Raw genomic sequence first — 19,084 nt, 5'->3', positions numbered from 1 at the left:
CTGGGCAGACAAGGAGGTGGGCACTGCAGCCCGGACCATGCAGGCTAAAGTGACCCGCTATTGATGAACAGTCAACTTGCACTCTCAGACCAAGGACACAGTAAGGGGGAAAAGGCATCACGGCACCATAAGATATGCTAATGGCCCTAGTCCCCCATTGAACCCATGCATAATTAAAGCCAGGGATTCAGCGGCAAAAGCTATGTGTACACTGCCTGACCACTCTAAACCACAATATGATATTACAGGGTAAGCACTCAACGCTTTTGGTTTTATAGTTAAAAGAGGCTCGCCCCTGCTTTTCTGGTGAGTGTGATAAGGAATAATAAAGAATTATATCCTGAGGCTGAAACAGGTTAAAGACGGTGCATTACGGTGGTACATGTGCCTTAGGTCACTTTTCAGGACAGCGCATAATCCAGTAAGGACACGGGAATCATTTTTTCTAATTCCAAGGTCCTGTATCCTTTAAATTGATGCCCCTGAGTTAACCACGCCATTTATGCAAATTTCATGGAATTTGTGCATTATTTGGGTATATGAATAAATAAGCGAGGAACATAAATATGAATAAATAAGACGTGAGGAGGTTAAATGGTTTAGAACTGCACATGCTGCCACTGACTCCACGTTTCCCAGGGTTCCCACTCCGTCGGGCCTGTGGCTGCAGTCTTGTCTTTGGGCTCTTTGAGCAGTACTGTGCTCAGAGCCACTCGTGTCTGAGGAGGGGACATGATGAGAGATGGACTCATCAGAAACCAGGCCCTGAGGAAACGTCTTATCCTCATTTCGATAAACACAAAACGTTCAGCGCGAGGCAAACCCTTCCCTTCAGAAGCGCTACTCGACACAAGTCAACACTTTTTAAAAATCCCTTTGTTATTCCCTTAGCTTTACCGTCTGAGCTCTGCTTCTAGCCTAACATATATACACACATATATACAGCACAAGGGCTGGCCGGCACGCTGAATGGTTTCCCGCATCCGACACAGCCTTTAAGGACTCGAGAACTACGGACCCGGCACACAGATACATTTGGGAAGAAATGTGGGAAGATGATATTAGGTAGGTTTGGAGACGAGGCAGTAGCCAGCTAAGGCAGGGCCGTGGGTGGTGACATTGGTGTTGCGCTGCTGTAAATACCCAGCTCCCCCGCCTGTCTAAACTCCACACGCCCAGTGGACGACTAACACTGTCATGTTGGCTTTTGTCAACTTCCTGTTGATTACTTTATTTACTCTCCTCTAGCTGGGCTACTTGGAGCGTGAACAGGGCAGGTGTGGAAGCTCAGGCGACAAAACATGCCACAATGCAAAACAGAGCCATAAACACTCATGGCCTGCAATCGACATCTTATCTTATCCTAAATGTCTTCCCTAATTGAGAAATAATATTAGCTCAGCAATACTACAGCAATACTGCACACAAACGTTTTATCTAAAAAAAGAATTATGATGACTGCATTTTCATCATCTAGCATGTTTAAAGAAAAAGCAAGTAATCAAGTAGCATGGTGCATCAGAGTGGAAATGGGGGCATGTTTCTCCTTTGTGTTAGGGCAAAACACCTCAGTCTCAGCCTTTTTTGACAAATTGGTTGTGAGGCTTTAGTGACTGATGCGCATATCGCAAAAATCATTTCTGCTAAGATTCCCTCTGTGACCTGCCCGTGGGACATGACAGGCTCCACGATGCATCACTCTATCAAACAGGATCTTTCTGGGACAATGCAAATTATGACAAATTCCATCACCCCGCGTGATGCGCCTTGCCGCTAATCTCCCTAATTCCAGGGACGGGGGAAGGTTTAGTGTGCTTTAGCTGAGGGGCATGTTATCTGACTAGACGACGATGGACCAGCAATGCCCATCCCTGTTCAGACTGCACTCATGCGTGTGTGTGTGTGTGTGTGTGTGTGTGTGTGTGTGTGTGTAAAAACCCCAGTTTTCTGTGGAGCCAGTCTGGCTCTGAGGCTCTGGTGCACACGGGCTTTTCGAGTGGCATGGCCGTCCAGCTTCCACCGGGCGCTCGGTCTGACACGGCAGGCGGAGGTGGGGCTCGAACAGTGCTGCGATGGAAATCCCACAGCTCTGAGGTCCCAGCCTCTCCAGGTTAGCCGGACGGACAGCACGGGGACAACCTGCGTGAGTCATCTCTAAAGGCAGGGAGAGGCAGGGAAACAGAGACACATGCCTTAAAACAGCCTGCAGTTCAGCAACCCGTCAACAGATGGCAGTATGACTGCATGAAAGCGAGAGAGCAGCAGCCACGGCACTGCCTGGGTAGGTTTCACAGCTCCTGCACCTTCACAAAATGCTCTTGCCTACATATAGCATTACTGCCTGGATCGGTATTTATTTAAAATAAAAGCCATCAGGTCACTTGAGTGATTATCTGATTACTATGATTTCATAACAGGAAACATCATTATAATCACCTGCACTTCCCACTTCCTTTTGTAATATTTTGTAAATCAGCAACTTTTTTGGGTTTGATAATTATAAAGAGGATTACCACACTATTTCAAATTCAAGGATTGTGCAAACCTGTGGCTTGGTCGTACGCTTTTTTGACGAAAAAGAAAAACCCTTTGCATTGTAAATTCATATTAGGGGTTTCTATGTATTCCAACTATTTTGCAAATATATGGTTTAGTACATTTCATCTTTATTGTTACCACAGTGTCAACACTGATATTCATATCACCAGACTCACTTATATTATTAATAAATCTGTGTAAAACTGAACATGGTGCCCTGGCAATGGCAAAAGGCAGCTTAAAAGAGGACATTGTCTATTATTCATCCACAACACTTTTATATCTGTACAATGGGCTAAAATGACAATGGCTAATGAAAAATGAATGACCAGGGTTAAAAGTTACAACTCAAACGAAGCCCTCAATGAGAAATTAATGACGACACAAGTGGCCAAAAGTAAATGGAACATAAATGTTAATATCATTGAGCCATCAGTTTTAGCTACTGCCATTAAAAAGTAACATCTCTTTAATAAATTAAGACAAAGCTGTGATGCTCGGGCACTGTTGCATGAAGGCCCAATAGCCATGTTTCACCGAGGACACTTACTGTCAGCCACACACAGAAAGGCTCCGGGAGATTACAGTGTTCCGGCCAGGAGAGGAAATGAGCTTAAAAAAAAAAAACCTCACTAAAACAAAAACAGCAGTCCACCAGCAGCTTCTAGAGACACAGTTTTCATCCTGAATACACTACGGAGGCCAATCCACCCAGTTTTCGACCATTCATTGGAATAACCTTTCAAGTCTAACACCATTTGTCTACCATCCCTCCCTCTCTGCTGCCTGATCCCTTTTTTTCAAACTCTCTCTCTCTGTGAGGGGTGAGTCTTTCTCTGCTTGTGTGTGCGATGCCCCTGCTACACACGTACACACGTGCACGTGCGCACACACACACACACCCCCGCACACACACACACCCTCCCCCGCTCGCCGCCTGTCCTGTCAGTTCTGGCCTCTCATCACCGAGAGCATACAAACAGTGGCATGCAGGAATAGAAGCTTTCGTTACCATAGTAATAGGATGGACACAGAACTCCTCTTTCAGACGCTGATCAAACCGGACAGTGCTCGCTGCTTTTCTTTTTATGTATGTATTTGATATTTACTTAAATATTCCAGCGCTAAAACACACTCATCTCACTCAAATACGGCATTTCTGTAGATAAATGAATTACTTCGAAACTGCACTGCACAAAATGCACTTGTCTGCCCAAACCCTGAATGCGAGCGTTTTCGTGAGCGCGTGATGGGTGAAACCTGTTTTGCAGACACACCAAGCGGGCGGCACTCGCTCCCTTTAGCTGCGCACCGCTGCCGTCTGACGGCTCTCCGACACGTGTCAGCACAGAGCGACCGTAAACACACTCATCCACATTAAATCCTCCATTACTGCCAAGCCATGTTAAACGCACAGATCAATCCGCTCTTTTCCAAACCCGACGTCACCTAATGTGTTCACAGCCCCCAAACCGGGCACTTCCGTCCTGATGAAAACGCCGGCTGGAGAGGCAGAGGACTGAGTGGAGCATGCTGTCTGGGATGATGGTGGGGGTTATTATTCTCAACGGAGGTGAGACAGAGTTCCTTCTGTGAGGTTTAACAGATACGTGGCTGATGCCCGCTGTCCTGACACACACGCACACCCACGCGTGTGTGTACAGAGCGGCAGAAGCAGGGCCAGCCCTGTCCTCCTGCCCGTGGCTTGTTGACGCGAACCGAGGCAGTCAGGCACCAATAATACACGCAAAGCCATTCCGAGGCAATTAGGATCAGATGTCAAGGCAGTGCCGTTAATGAAGGAGTGTGTAGCGAGGGGAGTACGGGCGGCGCAGGAGCCCGAGGAGGCGATGCGCTCTGACAGAGCTCCTTCCTGCGTCCTCGCCCAGGACGAGCTAATACCAGCCCTAATGATGTCGCGCGGTGGTGGATAGCGTGCCTAACGTGGGCTATGATTCCGCTAAAGGACTGCCTCCATAGCAACCTGAGCTCCACCAGCGCATGGCAGGTCACACTGGGGAGATGGGGAGGGGGTAATTACCCCCTCTCGGCGTGCAGTCTGCTTCCCGCCACAGAACCGACCTTCGGCGGGTCACAGAGGGTCTCTCACGCCCGCGCGGCAATCGCCTGTGCCGTCACACTGACAAATGCGCGCGCACACACGGAGGGACGCGGCGGTCCTCGTTACAGGACAGGCCCTGGACGCCGAGTGCTTGTCAAACCAGAGCCGCCGTAGGCTGCACGTACGGGCCATTTCCTGGACTGGCCCAGCACGGACGTCTCCCTCCACGCCACGCGCCGCCGGAGGAGGGCGGTCCGGCTCCTCGCGCAGTCGCGGCTAATCCGTGCAGCAGAGGCGTCCAGCCTACGCGCGGCAGCTTCCACAGATCCCCCGGTGAGGCCGTAAAAACCAAACGCTCATTTTTCTTGAAGCCAATTGCAGTCTAACATCCACCTTCCACCCCCCCCCCCCCCCCCAACCCCCTTCGTTGTCATGGGCGACACTTTGCTGTTTTATTGGAGCTGATAGCATCCTCGCATTGTTTGGGCTCCATCGCTGAAGAGCCGTCCCACTGTTCTAGCCTCCAGCGGTTCAGATTATTGGTGCATTATTTCACGCGTGCCTAGCTCTTTTATCAACTACTTTTGAAGTAATGTTAATAGGCTAGAAAATTGAGACATTTATGAAGGATAGGCCGTGTTTATGAAAAAATCCATAAAGTACAGCATGGGTGAGGTGAGATAAAAGTGCTGTTTTAATAGACAGCGGCGAAGGGGGCTGGTCGGACGCCTGATGAGCGCCTCCCCTGACACCGCTCGCTTTTATGGAGTTCATTCTGTTGTATTGAAGCTAAACGTCTTCATTAATCCGCACACGCCACACGTCCTTCCCGCATCCTTCCACGGTAGGAAGCCCACCCGCACCACCTCCCGGTTCCAGCAACGCTTTCCACGCCGTGTTGCGAACGCAGATCTACAGGCTACGAGGGGGGAAATTACGTGTTTTTCACGCCGCTCGTGTAATCAAGGAGGAAACATGGCTACAACCTCTGCACGCTTTCTCTCGGGAATTTGTTTTTGTGTGTGTGTGTGTGTGGAAAACTGCTATTAGCAAAAGGAAATTGCGAAACCCTGGGCACTCACGCTGACCTTCTCCAACACTGAAACGAGGGAGAATAAATCCCACCTTTATTACAGGACCTTTATTACGGTTGCTCTTCCTTCACCATGCACTGTCTGTCAGCATTGGCCTATCACGCGCTCAGCGAACTTGACCCCCGAACCTACTAACAAGAAGGTCAGGCAGCCTAGCTCACTGTTTTAACATGTTTAACCCTCATAAGAAGATTATTACAATTACACCAGCGCGGAGGCAGCCTCCTCCGGCTCCACCCCTCTGACACTAATTGTGGGCGTCAGGTCCTCTTTTCCCAGCTGTGCAGTGGTCCACTTTGACAATTTCCAAAATTCAATGCAAATCCAATTGTAGGTCCACATGAGGCTTCTGTAGAATAAGCTGTCAGTCCCAGCGGAGCGGGAGAGCGTGTGTATTCCCCAAACTGGGACTCGAAGCGCTACATCTCCTTCTAGCCTGTAAATTGGATTAGCACAGAGAATTCCAAGGGTCCCATCCCAGGGCAGGCCATTCACCACGATCTCGCTTGGTTCGAGCAGCACAGCCTCCAGCGCCGCGCTGCTCCGCTTTGGTTTTAAGCTGATGGAGAAACCGGGTTCCTAGCTGCTCTACTGGTGGGATTCAGGAGAACAAGAGCCATTACATTTTGAAGGTGTGCTGCGATGGGCAATTTGAGACTCATGCTGTTAACTAATACTTTGGTTAATGAAGGGTCAACTCTAACCATCTGCCAACACGCAAGCTTAATCGTCTGTTATGAGGGAAAATTGATTTTTTTTTTTTTTAACAGAAAAATGCTGCTCCCCTCCATATAAGTGCTGCACTACTGAAAGATCAACAGTATTAGTGTAGATGTGTTCACTCATCGGACGCTTCGGGAAATACAGGGCGAACTAAGTCCTTTTACTACAATAATATCATCTTTACGTGTAAGGCTTTGGAGTCTGACAAATTCATCTGTGATCTAAGACTTATGACACATAAATAATAAAATAAAAACAAATTAGTTGGAGGAACCGACCTCTGACTCATATCTCAAGGCAATGACCACAACAAAATCTGTCAAGCACCCCAAGATTTCTCATTAACAACATCAGGGTTATTATGCTAAACACGACCTAAAACTAGGACCTAATCAACAGTGTAACTGACGGAAAAAAGGCATAAACAAACAAACAGCAAATGAAACTGTTCTCATTTTTCTGCCTTCCAGTCACCAAAATGAAACATACTGAGTGCCTACAGCGACACAAAAAGCACAGTATAAAGGTTAACGAATTGTGAAAATCACAGCTGATAGGAATCTGACAAATAGCCAAACATCATCATCAGATTCCTGGCAAACAGAATTATGGGGTAGCGAGCGGCACCTCAAGCTCCTACTGCCCAGCGTATCGAACTCCTCTCTCTCTGCCTGGAGGTGACCACCCACGTCTCAGCGAGGCCGTCTGCAGGGGGCCTGGCATTCAACACAAGGCTACAACCGAGGGCATCCCAACAGAGAGGAAGCCTGTACTTGTATTACACTCGGTTAATGACCACTCTTTTTTCATATATCCATTAAATTACGCAATTAAATACAAAGCAATTTCTCTTTTAGCACACAGAAGATGTTAAAATGCTGGAACAATGGGGGGAAAAAATATGACAGTTCCAGGGAAATAATTAAGATGACGGGGAGGAAAAAAAGCACTCAAGCTAGGCTAAGCTATTCTCCTCTCCTTTAAATGGGATTTAACAATTAATCACTAATTATTCCTGCGAACGGGGAGGAGGGCGGAGAGTGCAATTCCCTGAGCGGCTCGGCGCCGTGGCGGCTGGGCGCGGGAGCCACGCCCGCGCCCAGCCGCACGGAAACACTCGTTCTCATTACAAGCGGCGCACGGGGGCGGGGGGAAGCGCATCTGCATGCGCACAGCGGGGGGCTAATTGGATCAATATGTGAAAGCTGTCTACTGCATTAGGACACTGTTAATATACTTTTTTCCAATTTTGCAAATGCAACGCGGAGACAGTGGACGTTATGCGCAGCAGGGTGTGCGGAGCACGGCATTTTTATCCATGACTGAGCTGTTGAATTTCTGAAATGACGCTAGCTGGTCGCAGTTTTAAAGGAAATTAATGCAGAACAGAGCCAGTGAAATGCATTTTACACTATAATGCTTTGTTCCTTCATAGCTGTTTTTGGATGAAGAGCAGCAAAATAAATAAAAATAAATGTGCCATTACTGAACCGCACTGACTGTAGTTCAAATGCCCGTTTTGAGTTTGGGCCAAGATGACGCACAATGAGGATTTACAGGAACAATAACAGTTCACAGTGCATTTCTCAGGGAATTAACACAGGCCTAAGCCGTGCATTCCAGCACTGCGCTGGGCAGCACGGCCCGAACACGGCCGCGGCGCGCGGGAGAAGCTGGATCTGGTTCAGGGGCAGAAAGCACAGCACACATGTTCTCACTCACAGGGCCAACGCGGACCAGAGCTGGAGACTGCCGGCATGAGATGGACTCTTGCGTTGTTGACAGTAACTTGACAAGTATAATCCCCTTCCCTGGCTGGGTAAACAGTAGTGCCAGCCAGGCGTGGAACCACACTTATAGTTCCTGAGTCTGGCTTTGGAGTTGCGACGACTATTTGGTTTTGCAGCGAGGGGCGAGGTCACAGGAAAACCCGGCACGCCTCATGGCAAGCACATGTGCAGGAAGTCGGATATACGCGGTTCCGGGCGCCTCCCAGCTTGTTTCGGCACGTCCGGGTGCGCGCTCTTGGCAACCAACATCCGCTGAAAACCAAGTACACTCTCTGCACGCGAGAGTGCATCAAGAGGAATGGCCATCAGCTCCTCCCCAGAGTCATGTGACCACCGCATGCACCACATGCATGCATGTTCCTTTCACTCTTTGCTAATGAGCAGATCATTACACTCACATGGTATCTACAGCCAGCCACTGTGCAGAGTGTGAGGGTGTACGTGTTGTCGGGGCGATGCCCCCACTGTGAGTGTGCCACACAGAGGGCGAGCATGTGCAGTTAGATAGGCCTTACCCGCACAGCCTGGCTGTAGGGCCCGATGCTGGCCGGGGCCCAGTGAGAGAGGCTCCGCACATGCAGGGTGTCCCTCTGCTGGAAACAGCCCTCTTCAGGAGGCAGCGCCCAGTCGTGGAGCAGAACGTCCATCAGCAGGAGCTGACCCGCAGGCAGCCGTGCCTGGATGCACACCCTGGAGGGAGGCGCGCGTTAGTTCTGGAGGAGCCGGCAGAAGTGCCATCGGCGAACAGCGGCGGTGCTCTTTACCTGGCCGGCGGGCGGTGTCTGAATAACGATCCGTACACGGAGTTGACCTCGCTAAAGTCCTCCATGTCCTTCACGTAGAGGTGAACCAGCACAACGTGCTTTAGCTGCCATCCGCTCTTCTGCAGTTCACCTGCCAAAACAGAAGCGCACGTGCTCGTGAACACAGCAACGATTAGCTTCAGATTCAGAACAACTCACCATTCTGGCACGGATGGGATCAAACTGGCTCCGTACAAAAATAAAATGTGAGGGAAAAAAAATACTGGGCTCTAAAATATTAATTTGTGCCTTTCACAGTGATACAGCGAGGAAGGCTGAGAGCAGATCTGGAGGCAAGGCCTAGAGCCCCATAATCATTTCATACATCATCCAGTTTGTTTTCCCTTTGCAGACACTGGCATTCCAGTGTACTTCACAGGGTTCGCTCATACAAAGAAGTAGTGCATTAAATATTAACTTGTTTAATATTGTCTCACTTCGGTGAAGCCTGTTTGGCAATATGAGGCGATAAACATTAAATATGCTTTTCATCTTCCGCTGCTCTTTCTAAGGAAAAAACGCCCATTTTCCCCCAACTTTTTTCTTCCTTGTGTGAAAGGCTGCACTTTAAAAGTATGCAGGCAATAGCCCAATGCACAGCATACGCGTGGCTGTGTGTGTGTGTATGTTTACAGACGCGTGTGTATTCTAAAGTCTAATCTGGAGTGCCTGTCCTTGTTTGGTGAGCTTGCAGTAGGCAGGCAGGTGATGAACAGAGCCCCTGACACACACACACACACACGCACACACACACACGCACACACACACACGCATGCACACACACACACGCGCACACACACTCTCTCTCTCTGCTTAAAGGGTGTGTGCAAATGTAAAGTGCAGGGGGGGGGGGGATGAAAGCGTCTATGAAACAAAGGGCTGTTTGCTGCTTGTGTTGCGCCGGGGCTGCTAGTGGAGCTGAGTTTTAAAAGCTAAAACTCCACCACAGTTCCCAGTGTCCAGTGGCAGATCTATTTGTCTCCGCCTCCACCACCTGCTCGTGAGATGAATCCCAGAGCCTCTCCTGCTGCTCTAGCTGGAATGGCGGGGCTGTGGTCCGGCCCCAGCCCTCGCGCGTCTGGGTCTGGCCGTCTCACCCTGCAGCAGCGCGAGGGCCTGCTGGGTTTGGCCCTGAACATCGGCGCACTCCGAGGAATCACCACCGATGCCCGTGATCCACTCATAGCCTCCACGGCTTCTGCCCGAGCTCCTGGGCTGGCACTCTGTAATGAAAAACACCAGCATCAGACAGCTAGCAAGGCTACAATGGGTGTGTGTGTGTGTGTGCCTGTATCGACTATATCGCATTGGTGATCCAAGGCAGTAAAGAGAAACAATGACACACACAACACCACGAATGTTTTCATGTGTGTAATTGGAACGCTGTAAGGAGGACGATAATTCCAAACAGACATGAAACAAGCCTGCTGACACAGGCCATGCTCTGGCCATAAAGATTTAAACCAGCACGGCCCTGGGGCCTGGGCCGGCTTCATGGACAGATTACTGTAAGATCAATCGTGAGAGACACCGACGTGACAAGACCAATCAGGATTAAATGCAAAACCATCAGTGTCATCCTGCTCATCTATATAAATCAATAGAGTAGGTCTTCAATGGAGAAAGGAGCTGAAAACTTTTTCCTTGATGATGGATGTCAGAATACATGTCCCTGTCATTCTACACAGACGGGAGGGAATTGCTCCAAGAATGAACTGACAGCCCAAAAGCTCCAACGGCAGCTTTCAGTTACAATCACTACAGGTAAATAATTGGGATTATTCTAGTCTGAGAAAGCAGGTCCAGTTTAAGCACTAGAAAATACTATGCTAAAAGTTATGCATTTGTGAGGAGTTGGGACACCTTTAAAAACACCTTAGGAGGTTTTACTCATATTGTGCAAAAGTAATTAAGCCATGAGGACAACAGGCATATGAAGCCTGTGAAAAAAGAACCCCACTGATCTACCCTCGCTGCATGATCCATACACTCCCACCACACGCACCTGTCTCAGGGAGGACCCGCTCACAGATAAGGTCGCCCACTGACGCAAGTTCTGGTCGCAAGTGGTGGTCGCAGGTTCGATCGGCGCATGGCACCTCAGCAGTCAGCTCGTCTGCGTTTCTCAGGCACGGGCAGCCACCACGGGGCAGGAGGGTGTGTGCGGAGCCCTGGAGCCGAACCCGGGCGAGAATCAATCAGAGAGTAGGGGCCAAGGAAGCACTCCAGCACAACCAGCAGCAGAGCCGGCGTCGCTGCTGTTCCAGTAACCCCGCACGCGCGCTGCATGAAGGTGTGCAAGCATGGAAAAGACGCTAACTTGTTGGTGAATTACATGTGGGGGAGCGTGGGTTTTTTGACACAGGAAACACGGTTATTACAGCTGTCACTCAAAGGCGCTGTCTCGGGCATGACATGCTTGAAGTTTCTCAGGAGCACTGCACTCTCTCTGTCTGCTTACCTCTAATCCTCGCCACTGCCTTCTATTTAATTGCACACAAAAGCAGAAAAACATTTGGCCTTCCCAAAGGCACACATATTACCTGACAAAAGGCAACTGAGTGTCACACATATTAATAAATATTTCAGATCTCTTTAATCCCCTGCTGTCATCTGCAGTTGGCCATATGATAATCAAGTTAATTACACTCTAGCTGCTCTTAGCTACAGAGAGAAGAGCCTGACTAGCATTAACGCGGGACAAACCCGCCCCTCCCCGCCACCCCTGCCAGTGGCCCTCGTCCTGTCTGTGCCCCCCCCCCCTCCCCTCGCCCCCCCTCGCCCCCGCCCCCGAGCACCAGGCCGGTGTTTCCTGTGAGCTGGTGTCAGTGTGGATCTGTCAGGCAGATGGAAAGTGCTTTAGACTGCTGGAAGAGGAAGCTTCTCCCCCGGACCAGACCTGGAATCTTCTAACCCTGCACAACAACCTGCAGGGCCGGGGCGGGAGCACACTGATGTGCTCATAGGCACAGGCTTTTTACCAAACAAACTTCTCACACACACACACACACACACACACACACACACACACACTGTATTAAAAGACAGAAGGAAAGAAGTGTCACAGCGAGTCCCTGTACACTGCGCAGCAGCCCAAGGGCCTAGTCTGCGCCTCCCTCTGCGGCGACAGAGCCACGCATGTCTGAGGCACTCGTTACAGGCTCAAACATGTGTCACTCAGGAACTCTCAGAGAGCGGCACTCCAGCCCCAGATGGTGCCGTTTTGTGCTGCTGTTTGTAGAGCTCCAGACGGCCCAACGTTGATCTGCCTCCAACAGATATCGAAACCCATCTGACACAGAGCCGTCAGCAGAGCGTCGGCCGGCTCCAAACATGCCCGGTCTGCCCTGGTGTTGTGATAGACTTTGAGGCCAGGCTTATTTGGTGCGTCTGGTATACTTCACTCCTCGTGGCAGAAAGCTGGATGAGGTCCAGCAGATGATTGTGATTACCTGGGTTTACCTGAGTGAGAAGAGCCTTAATTTGAGCAGACATGTTTGTTAAGCTACGGCAAGTTTTGGGCAGGAGCGAATATTGGAGTTGTCAAAGTAGGCAGTGAGGAACACACACAGTGAAGGAGAAGAAAGAAAGAATAAAAAGCACGAGAGAGAGAGAGAGACAGGGTGTGTGAGAGAGAGAGAGAGACAGGGTGTGTGTGAGAGAGAGAGACAGGGTGTGTGTGAGAGAGAGAGAGACAGGGTGTGTGTGAGAGAGAGAGACAGGGTGTGTGAGAGAGAGAGAGACAGGGTGTGTGAGAGAGAGAGAGACAGGGTGTGTGTGAGAGACAGGGTGTGTGAGAGAGAGAGCGAGAGAGAGACAGGGTGTGTGTGAGAGAGAGAGACAGGGTGTGTGTGAGAGAGACAGACAGGGTGTGTGAGAGAGAGAGACAGGGTGTGTGAGAGAGAGAGACAGGGTGTGTGAGAGAGAGAGAGAGACAGGGTGTGAGAGAGAGAGAGAGACAGGGTGTGTGTGAGAGAGAGAGAGACGGTGTGAGAGAGAGAGAGACAGGGTGTGTGTGAGAGAGAGACAGGGTGTGTGTGAGAGAGAGAGACAGGGTGTGTGAGAGAGAGAGAGACAGGGTGTGTGTGAGAGAGAGAGAGAGAGAGACAGGGTGTGTGTGAGAGAGAGAGAGACAGGGTGTGTGTGAGAGAGAGAGAGAGAGACAGGGTGTGTGTGAGAGAGAGAGACAGGGTGTGTGAGAGAGAGAGAGACAGGGTGTGTGTGAGAGAGAGAGAGAGACAGGGTGTGTGAGAGAGAGAGACAGGGTGTGTGTGAGAGAGAGACAGGGTGTGAGAGAGAGAGAGAGAGAGAGAGAGACAGGGTGTGTGTGAGAGAGAGAGACAGGGTGTGTGTGAGAGACAGAGACAGGGTGTGTGTGAGAGACAGGGTGTGTGAGAGAGAGAGAGAGACAGGGTGTGAGAGAGAGAGAGAGACAGGGTGTGTGTGAGAGAGAGAGACAGGGTGTGTGTGAGAGACAGAGACAGGGTGTGTGTGAGAGACAGGGTGTGTGAGAGAGAGAGAGAGACAGGGTGTGAGAGAGACAGGGTGTGTGTGAGAGACAGAGACAGGGTGTGTGAGAGAGACAGAGACAGGGTGTGTGAGAGAGAGAGAGAGACAGGGTGTGTGTGAGAGACAGAGACAGGGTGTGTGTGAGAGACAGAGACAGGGTGTGTGAGAGAGAGAGAGAGACAGGGTGTGAGAGAGAGAGAGAGACAGGGTGTGTGTGAGAGAGAGAGACAGGGTGTGTGTGAGAGAGAGACAGGGTGTGTGTGAGAGACAGAAAGTGATAGAGACACAGAAACAGCGTGATAGACACAAAGAGAAAGAAGGCTAGACAAAGAAAGAGATTGAGAGAGTGACATTGGAGCAAGATCTCATGAATGCCTTTTTTTATGAAGTGCTCACGCATGGACAAAGGTGACAGTTCAAGGTTTTTAAGATTTGCTAGTTGTTTAAAAAAGAATCATAGTCTACAAACACAATTACTATTAGAAGGTATAACAGGACATATCTTCTGAAATAAGGGTCTCTATTTTTTTGGATTTTACTAAATGACAGGCTTTGAGAAAGCTTGTTAAGAAACAGGCTTGCTAAGAATATACTTTTCACCTCCTATCCAATAAAAATGTGTGCTTCACCAAGATTTGACTCATCCAGCTGAATGCCAATCTGGAAAAATCATCAGCTTTAAATGCTCACTGAAGGGAACTTACACAGTTGAATCAATAGCTGCAATTATCTAAGCTGCTATATTGGCAAAGCTAAAAGGTGGAATGAAACATGGGACGACACAGATCTACGCTTACGGCAGTGAGCCCACTCCCCTTGTCCTCTGTGTGCATCTTTGTGAAGCGCAGGTATCCGACAGGCGCGAAGGCGTCCGCCGAGTGGACGACCGTCTCCATGGCGTCACTGCAACGACACCGACATCAGCGCCAGGGCCATCTCCTAACGCGACCCAAACGTACGTGGCCCCGGGACGACGCTCTAAGGGGCGGACTGGTAACGTGAACCCAAGGCTGAGCCCACTAGCGTTGAGCACAAACACACAGACAAGCAAGAAGCATGCTGCCATTTCTCCGCCCGCGCAACCCAAGGCGCTGCGCTCATGCCACTCACATGACTATCCTCCTGTTGAAGAGCGGGCAGTCGGTGGTGAAGGTCTCGTACTCGCCGCCCTCTCCACAGACGTGCACGCCGTACTTCTCGGAAAGCTGCCGGAAAGTTAGCGCACATCAAAACACAGCACCACAACAAATTTGTCACACAATGTACTAACAAAACAGTTTAAGATCGGAATTCCTGACAAAGTGCAATACGATTATACTGTTGCACACCAGTGGCACTCTGCTGTCTGTGGGAAGGGGGACTCACGCAACAAATGGCCAACATATGACAGCGAGTTCATTCGGGGTGAAACGACTGCACAACGAACACAGTTTGTGGACAGGTACATGAGTGTGTGTGTGCGCATTTGTAAACCCTGACCTCTTGCAGATAGGACTCCATCTCTGCTAGAGGTTTTCCTAAATGTGTTCCAGGATCCAGGCCTGCCGACACACAGATCACAAACACAGCAGTGATTGAGAATGACAGCAAAAAGCCTGAGTTGACAGTGTTTGTGTCTCTCTCCCCCAGCATTTCTCTTTCTCTCGCTCTCACACACAAACACGCACACACAAACGCGCACACACACACACCTTGGCCCCAGCTCCTATTTATTTGACTTTACAATTGTGTACATAGATCGCTCCGGGAAAGGTTAACAAATTTCAGTCTTGCTGAAAAGTGAACCCTCGCCTGGTTCCTGTGAGCCTAAGCGGGGGGAGGGCTTGTTTATTTGTATGTTCTCTTTAAATATGGTGCAGGGAAGTGAGTCAGGGATCACACATGTGCTCAATATACAACAGGATAACGGAGAGATGAGAGAAAATGAGAAAGAGTCAACGATGCACTGACGAGCTTAAGTGCTTCTGAAGCAAGTTGTGTCGGATATTCCAGGTCACCGTATAGTCGGCCGAAAGTGTCTCGGAATCCTTAGGAATTACCTGGATATTTACGTGGCAAATAAAATGCGACTTTATCAGCGATTAGGTCACAATGATGAATAAAGATGGGAGTATATAACAAACGCGTCACACTGCTGTCTCTTCATTAAACATATGGTTTAAACAATCAGCATCACTGATGGAAAAAGGACGTCAGCCCTCATCTTTTGTAATGAGTGTTACTTCCTTTATTGGCAATAACTCCAACCACACGCAGTCATGCTCCTCAGCCGTGCAGAGTGGTTAGGAGGTATTTTGGCATATTCCTCTATACAAAACTGGTTCAGCTTATGTATAATTTTAGCGTGTCTTGCTCAAAGAGCCTGCGTCAGCTCCCCCCGCAGCAATAGGATTGAGGGCAGGACTCTGACTTGGCCAGTCTAAAACACAGAATTTCCTGTTTGAGCCACTCTGTTGTTGATTTTCGCCTGTGTTTGGGATGGCTGTCATGATTCTTGCCCCTAACCTCTTCGGAGGCTTAGAGCTGAGACAGACACTGCAGACTGCACGGATCTCTCCATACAGTTCGCTGTAGCTGCGCGGATCTCTCCATACAGCTCGCGATCGTCGGTCAATGACTGCAAACCATCCGAGGTTGGAGGCGAAAAGCAGCCCCACACTCCCCCCATCACGCTTCACGGATGGGGTGAGGGTTTGATGTTTGATAGTATGGAGAGCGTTCAAGTATAACTGTGTACAGTTTCCTAAAAGTAACAAAAAAATAGTGTCATCTACAAAACATTGTGCCATTAGTCATGTGAAATATAGTAATATGTTGTTGTTTTTTTTTAGCTAATTACTCCCACCTGGTTCTGATCTCCCACCCATGGCTTTGTTCTCCTGTCTGATAAACATGTGCTTCCTTCATGCCAGTACTTATTGAATAAAAACCACAGCCCAGCTAAGCTACATCACACGCAGACACATGCTATTCTCAGTACACTGCACTGTCCTTGAGAAGGACAAAGAAGGCAGAGTCTCAGTCGTCGTTTTCAGAAAGCTGTAGTAAAGCCCTTGTCTTCATGTGCCCAAACCACATCACTAGACAACATACAAAGCAATAACAGCAATAGCCACCACAGCAGAATCAGTGGATCATTATTATAGACTTTTGTCTATAGACTATAGACAAGAAAATTAAGTTGCAACCCGAGTTCCAGGATGACCTCAGAATTCTAAATCTTTTCCATAAAGGGGAAAAGTGATTTCTCCTGGAGCAGTGCTCAGAGACCAGGAACCATGGCCCATAGCTAATATCAAACTATTAAATGGTTCTGAATAACCACCAAAATATGTCTGTCTCTGCTTTCCCTGGGACTGTCACTGAGCCTAACAACGTGCTCATAATACCATATTTGTACTGGCTCTTCATATTTTCATGAGCATTTATTCAGCAGCTGATAAGTGGAGCAAAATAATACATTTTTATAGATTTTGGGAACCGTTTCATGCATAAAAAAAAAACAAAAAAAACAACAGTTCATTGACAGGCTGAACCCCTGACAAATCAAACACACACACAAAAAAATAAAATAAAATCAGATTCCCCAGACACTTGACATCAAACCGTTCATTCACAAGCCTTCCATTCTAATTGTCTCCAAACGCTGCCCATTACAAGAGTCGACTGAACTGGGTGGAAGAGAAGTTGTAGGCCCTTCTTTGCTCATTTTCCACTCACAACATAAGTGGTATGGGTCCTGACTGTGGGCCCTGAGGGAGAGAGTGAGTTAGGCGGAGCTTCTCCACCACGTCACGCTGCAGCGCTTTCAGAGGCTGGGGAGAAGGGACCTCCACCCTAGCCCCGGGGGGGGGGGGGGACGGGGACGACGACACACGACTCTGCTCGTAATTAGTGTGAGAATATCTAATCTGCTCAGCCTCTCTCATCGTAACCCTGCACAAAGGTAATAAGGAGAACGCCATTAAAATTCAATATCCTTTTTTTAATTAGACATGCCCTTTTAACAAATCTTGATGATTGGCTTCATTTGGCTTTTATAATATGTTCATTAAGATCCTTCTCTTAAATAAAACATCCATGATTTGATATTTACTGCTAGTAATGTGATTCAAAAAGCATTTGATTGGAGGGTATAATAGTAACGATGCTGGTCAAAAGGAAAGTACATCTCAGAGGCAATGCTACACAGCATTTCAAACGCCCATGAATTCACAGCGGCTGCCATTCACACGCAGACAGGCTAATGTCCTCTGCCGTCCACAAATCTCTGGCCTCCTGATTCATTTCATGTGAGGTTCGCATTGCTCTCGCTCTCCAACCACCCCCCCTCCGTACCTGTTATTACCTGACCTGAAGCCAATTACCTCACCCCATTATGCCACATTAAACGCAAATAAGCCCACTTCAATTCGTCTGCCAGCAGCGCGGCCTCGGTGCACTTCAGACAGACAGGGCTCTGCCGAAAGCCCACAGAAACGGCCGTCCTCTAAAAGGCTTTCATCCAGCAGCCTATAAAAGAGCAATTAAAGTCAGTGAACTTTCAAACCAGCATACTGTGCTGCAGCGAAATGGATTCGGAAGCTTCGCTGTTTGCGCTGTGAGTGCTCCGGGTGCACTTTTATACTGCGCGTTTGCTGGGTGTAGACAGGGAGGTTGTAGTCCCATCTCTCAGAATGAATTGGGAAAAAAGATTTCATGCTGATGACAGCACTAAACGTTACCACTAAATGTGGTCTTACTTTGCAAAAAGTTATATAGGTGAACAAAAAATGACCTTCAATATTAATTCCCAAATCACATGGTTGACATATAAAATAGTACAACGGCACAAAAAGATCCTCAAAATCGACCTCAAGCCTTCCTATAACGGCGGGCTGGTCAGGCTCATCGCCATTAAACTAATTCCAATAATATAGAGAGTCTCGCACTTTAGATTTTATCCTGGTGATTATTTCTGTTAATCACAAACAACTACCAAACACTATAATTAACGACCCCTGGAAAGCACACTTTCTCTGGCTACGAATTTAATTGAAAGTAAATCAGGCCAAAATCTTCTCTGACGCTATTATGGAGAGCGCTGAAGGAAAGCCTGGGAGATCCCAGATATCGTCGGCACTAAGAGCGCCGGCCTCGCACGGGTTTGTCTGGAGGTCTGGCGTTGCCATCTGACAGCTTGGCTTTAATCCCTGCCTCCACGAAGGAAAGTGAGGAAAACTTTAGCTTTTAAGTGAATGAAAAAAAAGGATCTTGTGCTTGGTGTGTCCTGTGAACAGCGGTCCCAAAGTCTGAAGAAAACAATAGCGCTTTATCATCACCCCATCAAAAGGAGACGCCAGGCGGGGGGGGGGGATGAGGTAAGAGGCAAGAGGCCAGGTAGAGACATGAGATGGTGAGATTAAGGTGGATCTGAAAATTTGCTCGAGCCCTAATCTGAAATTCAGAGGCTGTACACAGAACAATAGACATGGAGTGAATACAATTCCGGCACTTCAGGGATGTAATCTTTTGATCCAATGAAGGAAATAAGGGAGCGCATGCAATTATAACCTCATTTGATGT

General features: G+C 48.7%; 1 protein-coding gene across 4 annotated transcripts in view; it reads right to left on the bottom strand.

Moving 5' to 3' along the window:
- Positions 1–19,084, bottom strand: part of dph6 (diphthamine biosynthesis 6) — a 47,603-nt gene that overhangs the window by 11,540 nt on the left and 16,979 nt on the right. For 2 of the 4 annotated variants that reach the window (XM_081722095.1, XM_035532777.2), the window contains exons 6-12: positions 14,999–15,060; positions 14,630–14,724; positions 14,317–14,422; positions 11,016–11,181; positions 10,108–10,233; positions 8,972–9,101; positions 8,723–8,897 (exon numbers count right to left, since the gene is read on the bottom strand). In XM_081722095.1, the coding sequence (XP_081578221.1) occupies positions 8,723–8,897; positions 8,972–9,101; positions 10,108–10,233; positions 11,016–11,181; positions 14,317–14,422; positions 14,630–14,724; positions 14,999–15,060 (860 nt within the window). Of the gene's footprint in view, positions 1–2,012; positions 2,155–8,722; positions 8,898–8,971; positions 9,102–10,107; positions 10,234–11,015; positions 11,182–14,316; positions 14,423–14,629; positions 14,725–14,998; positions 15,061–19,084 lie in introns of those variants that run through there. The other 2 variants (XM_035532779.2, XR_014125655.1) reach the window with 2 other exon arrangements.

The sequence above is a fragment of the Electrophorus electricus genome, chromosome 10 (genome assembly GCF_041902795.1).
Source record: "Electrophorus electricus isolate QZ-2024a chromosome 10, ASM4190279v1, whole genome shotgun sequence".
Classification (NCBI taxonomy): Eukaryota; Metazoa; Chordata; class Actinopteri; order Gymnotiformes; family Gymnotidae; genus Electrophorus; species Electrophorus electricus.
This window is presented reverse-complemented; position numbering and strand designations above follow the sequence as displayed.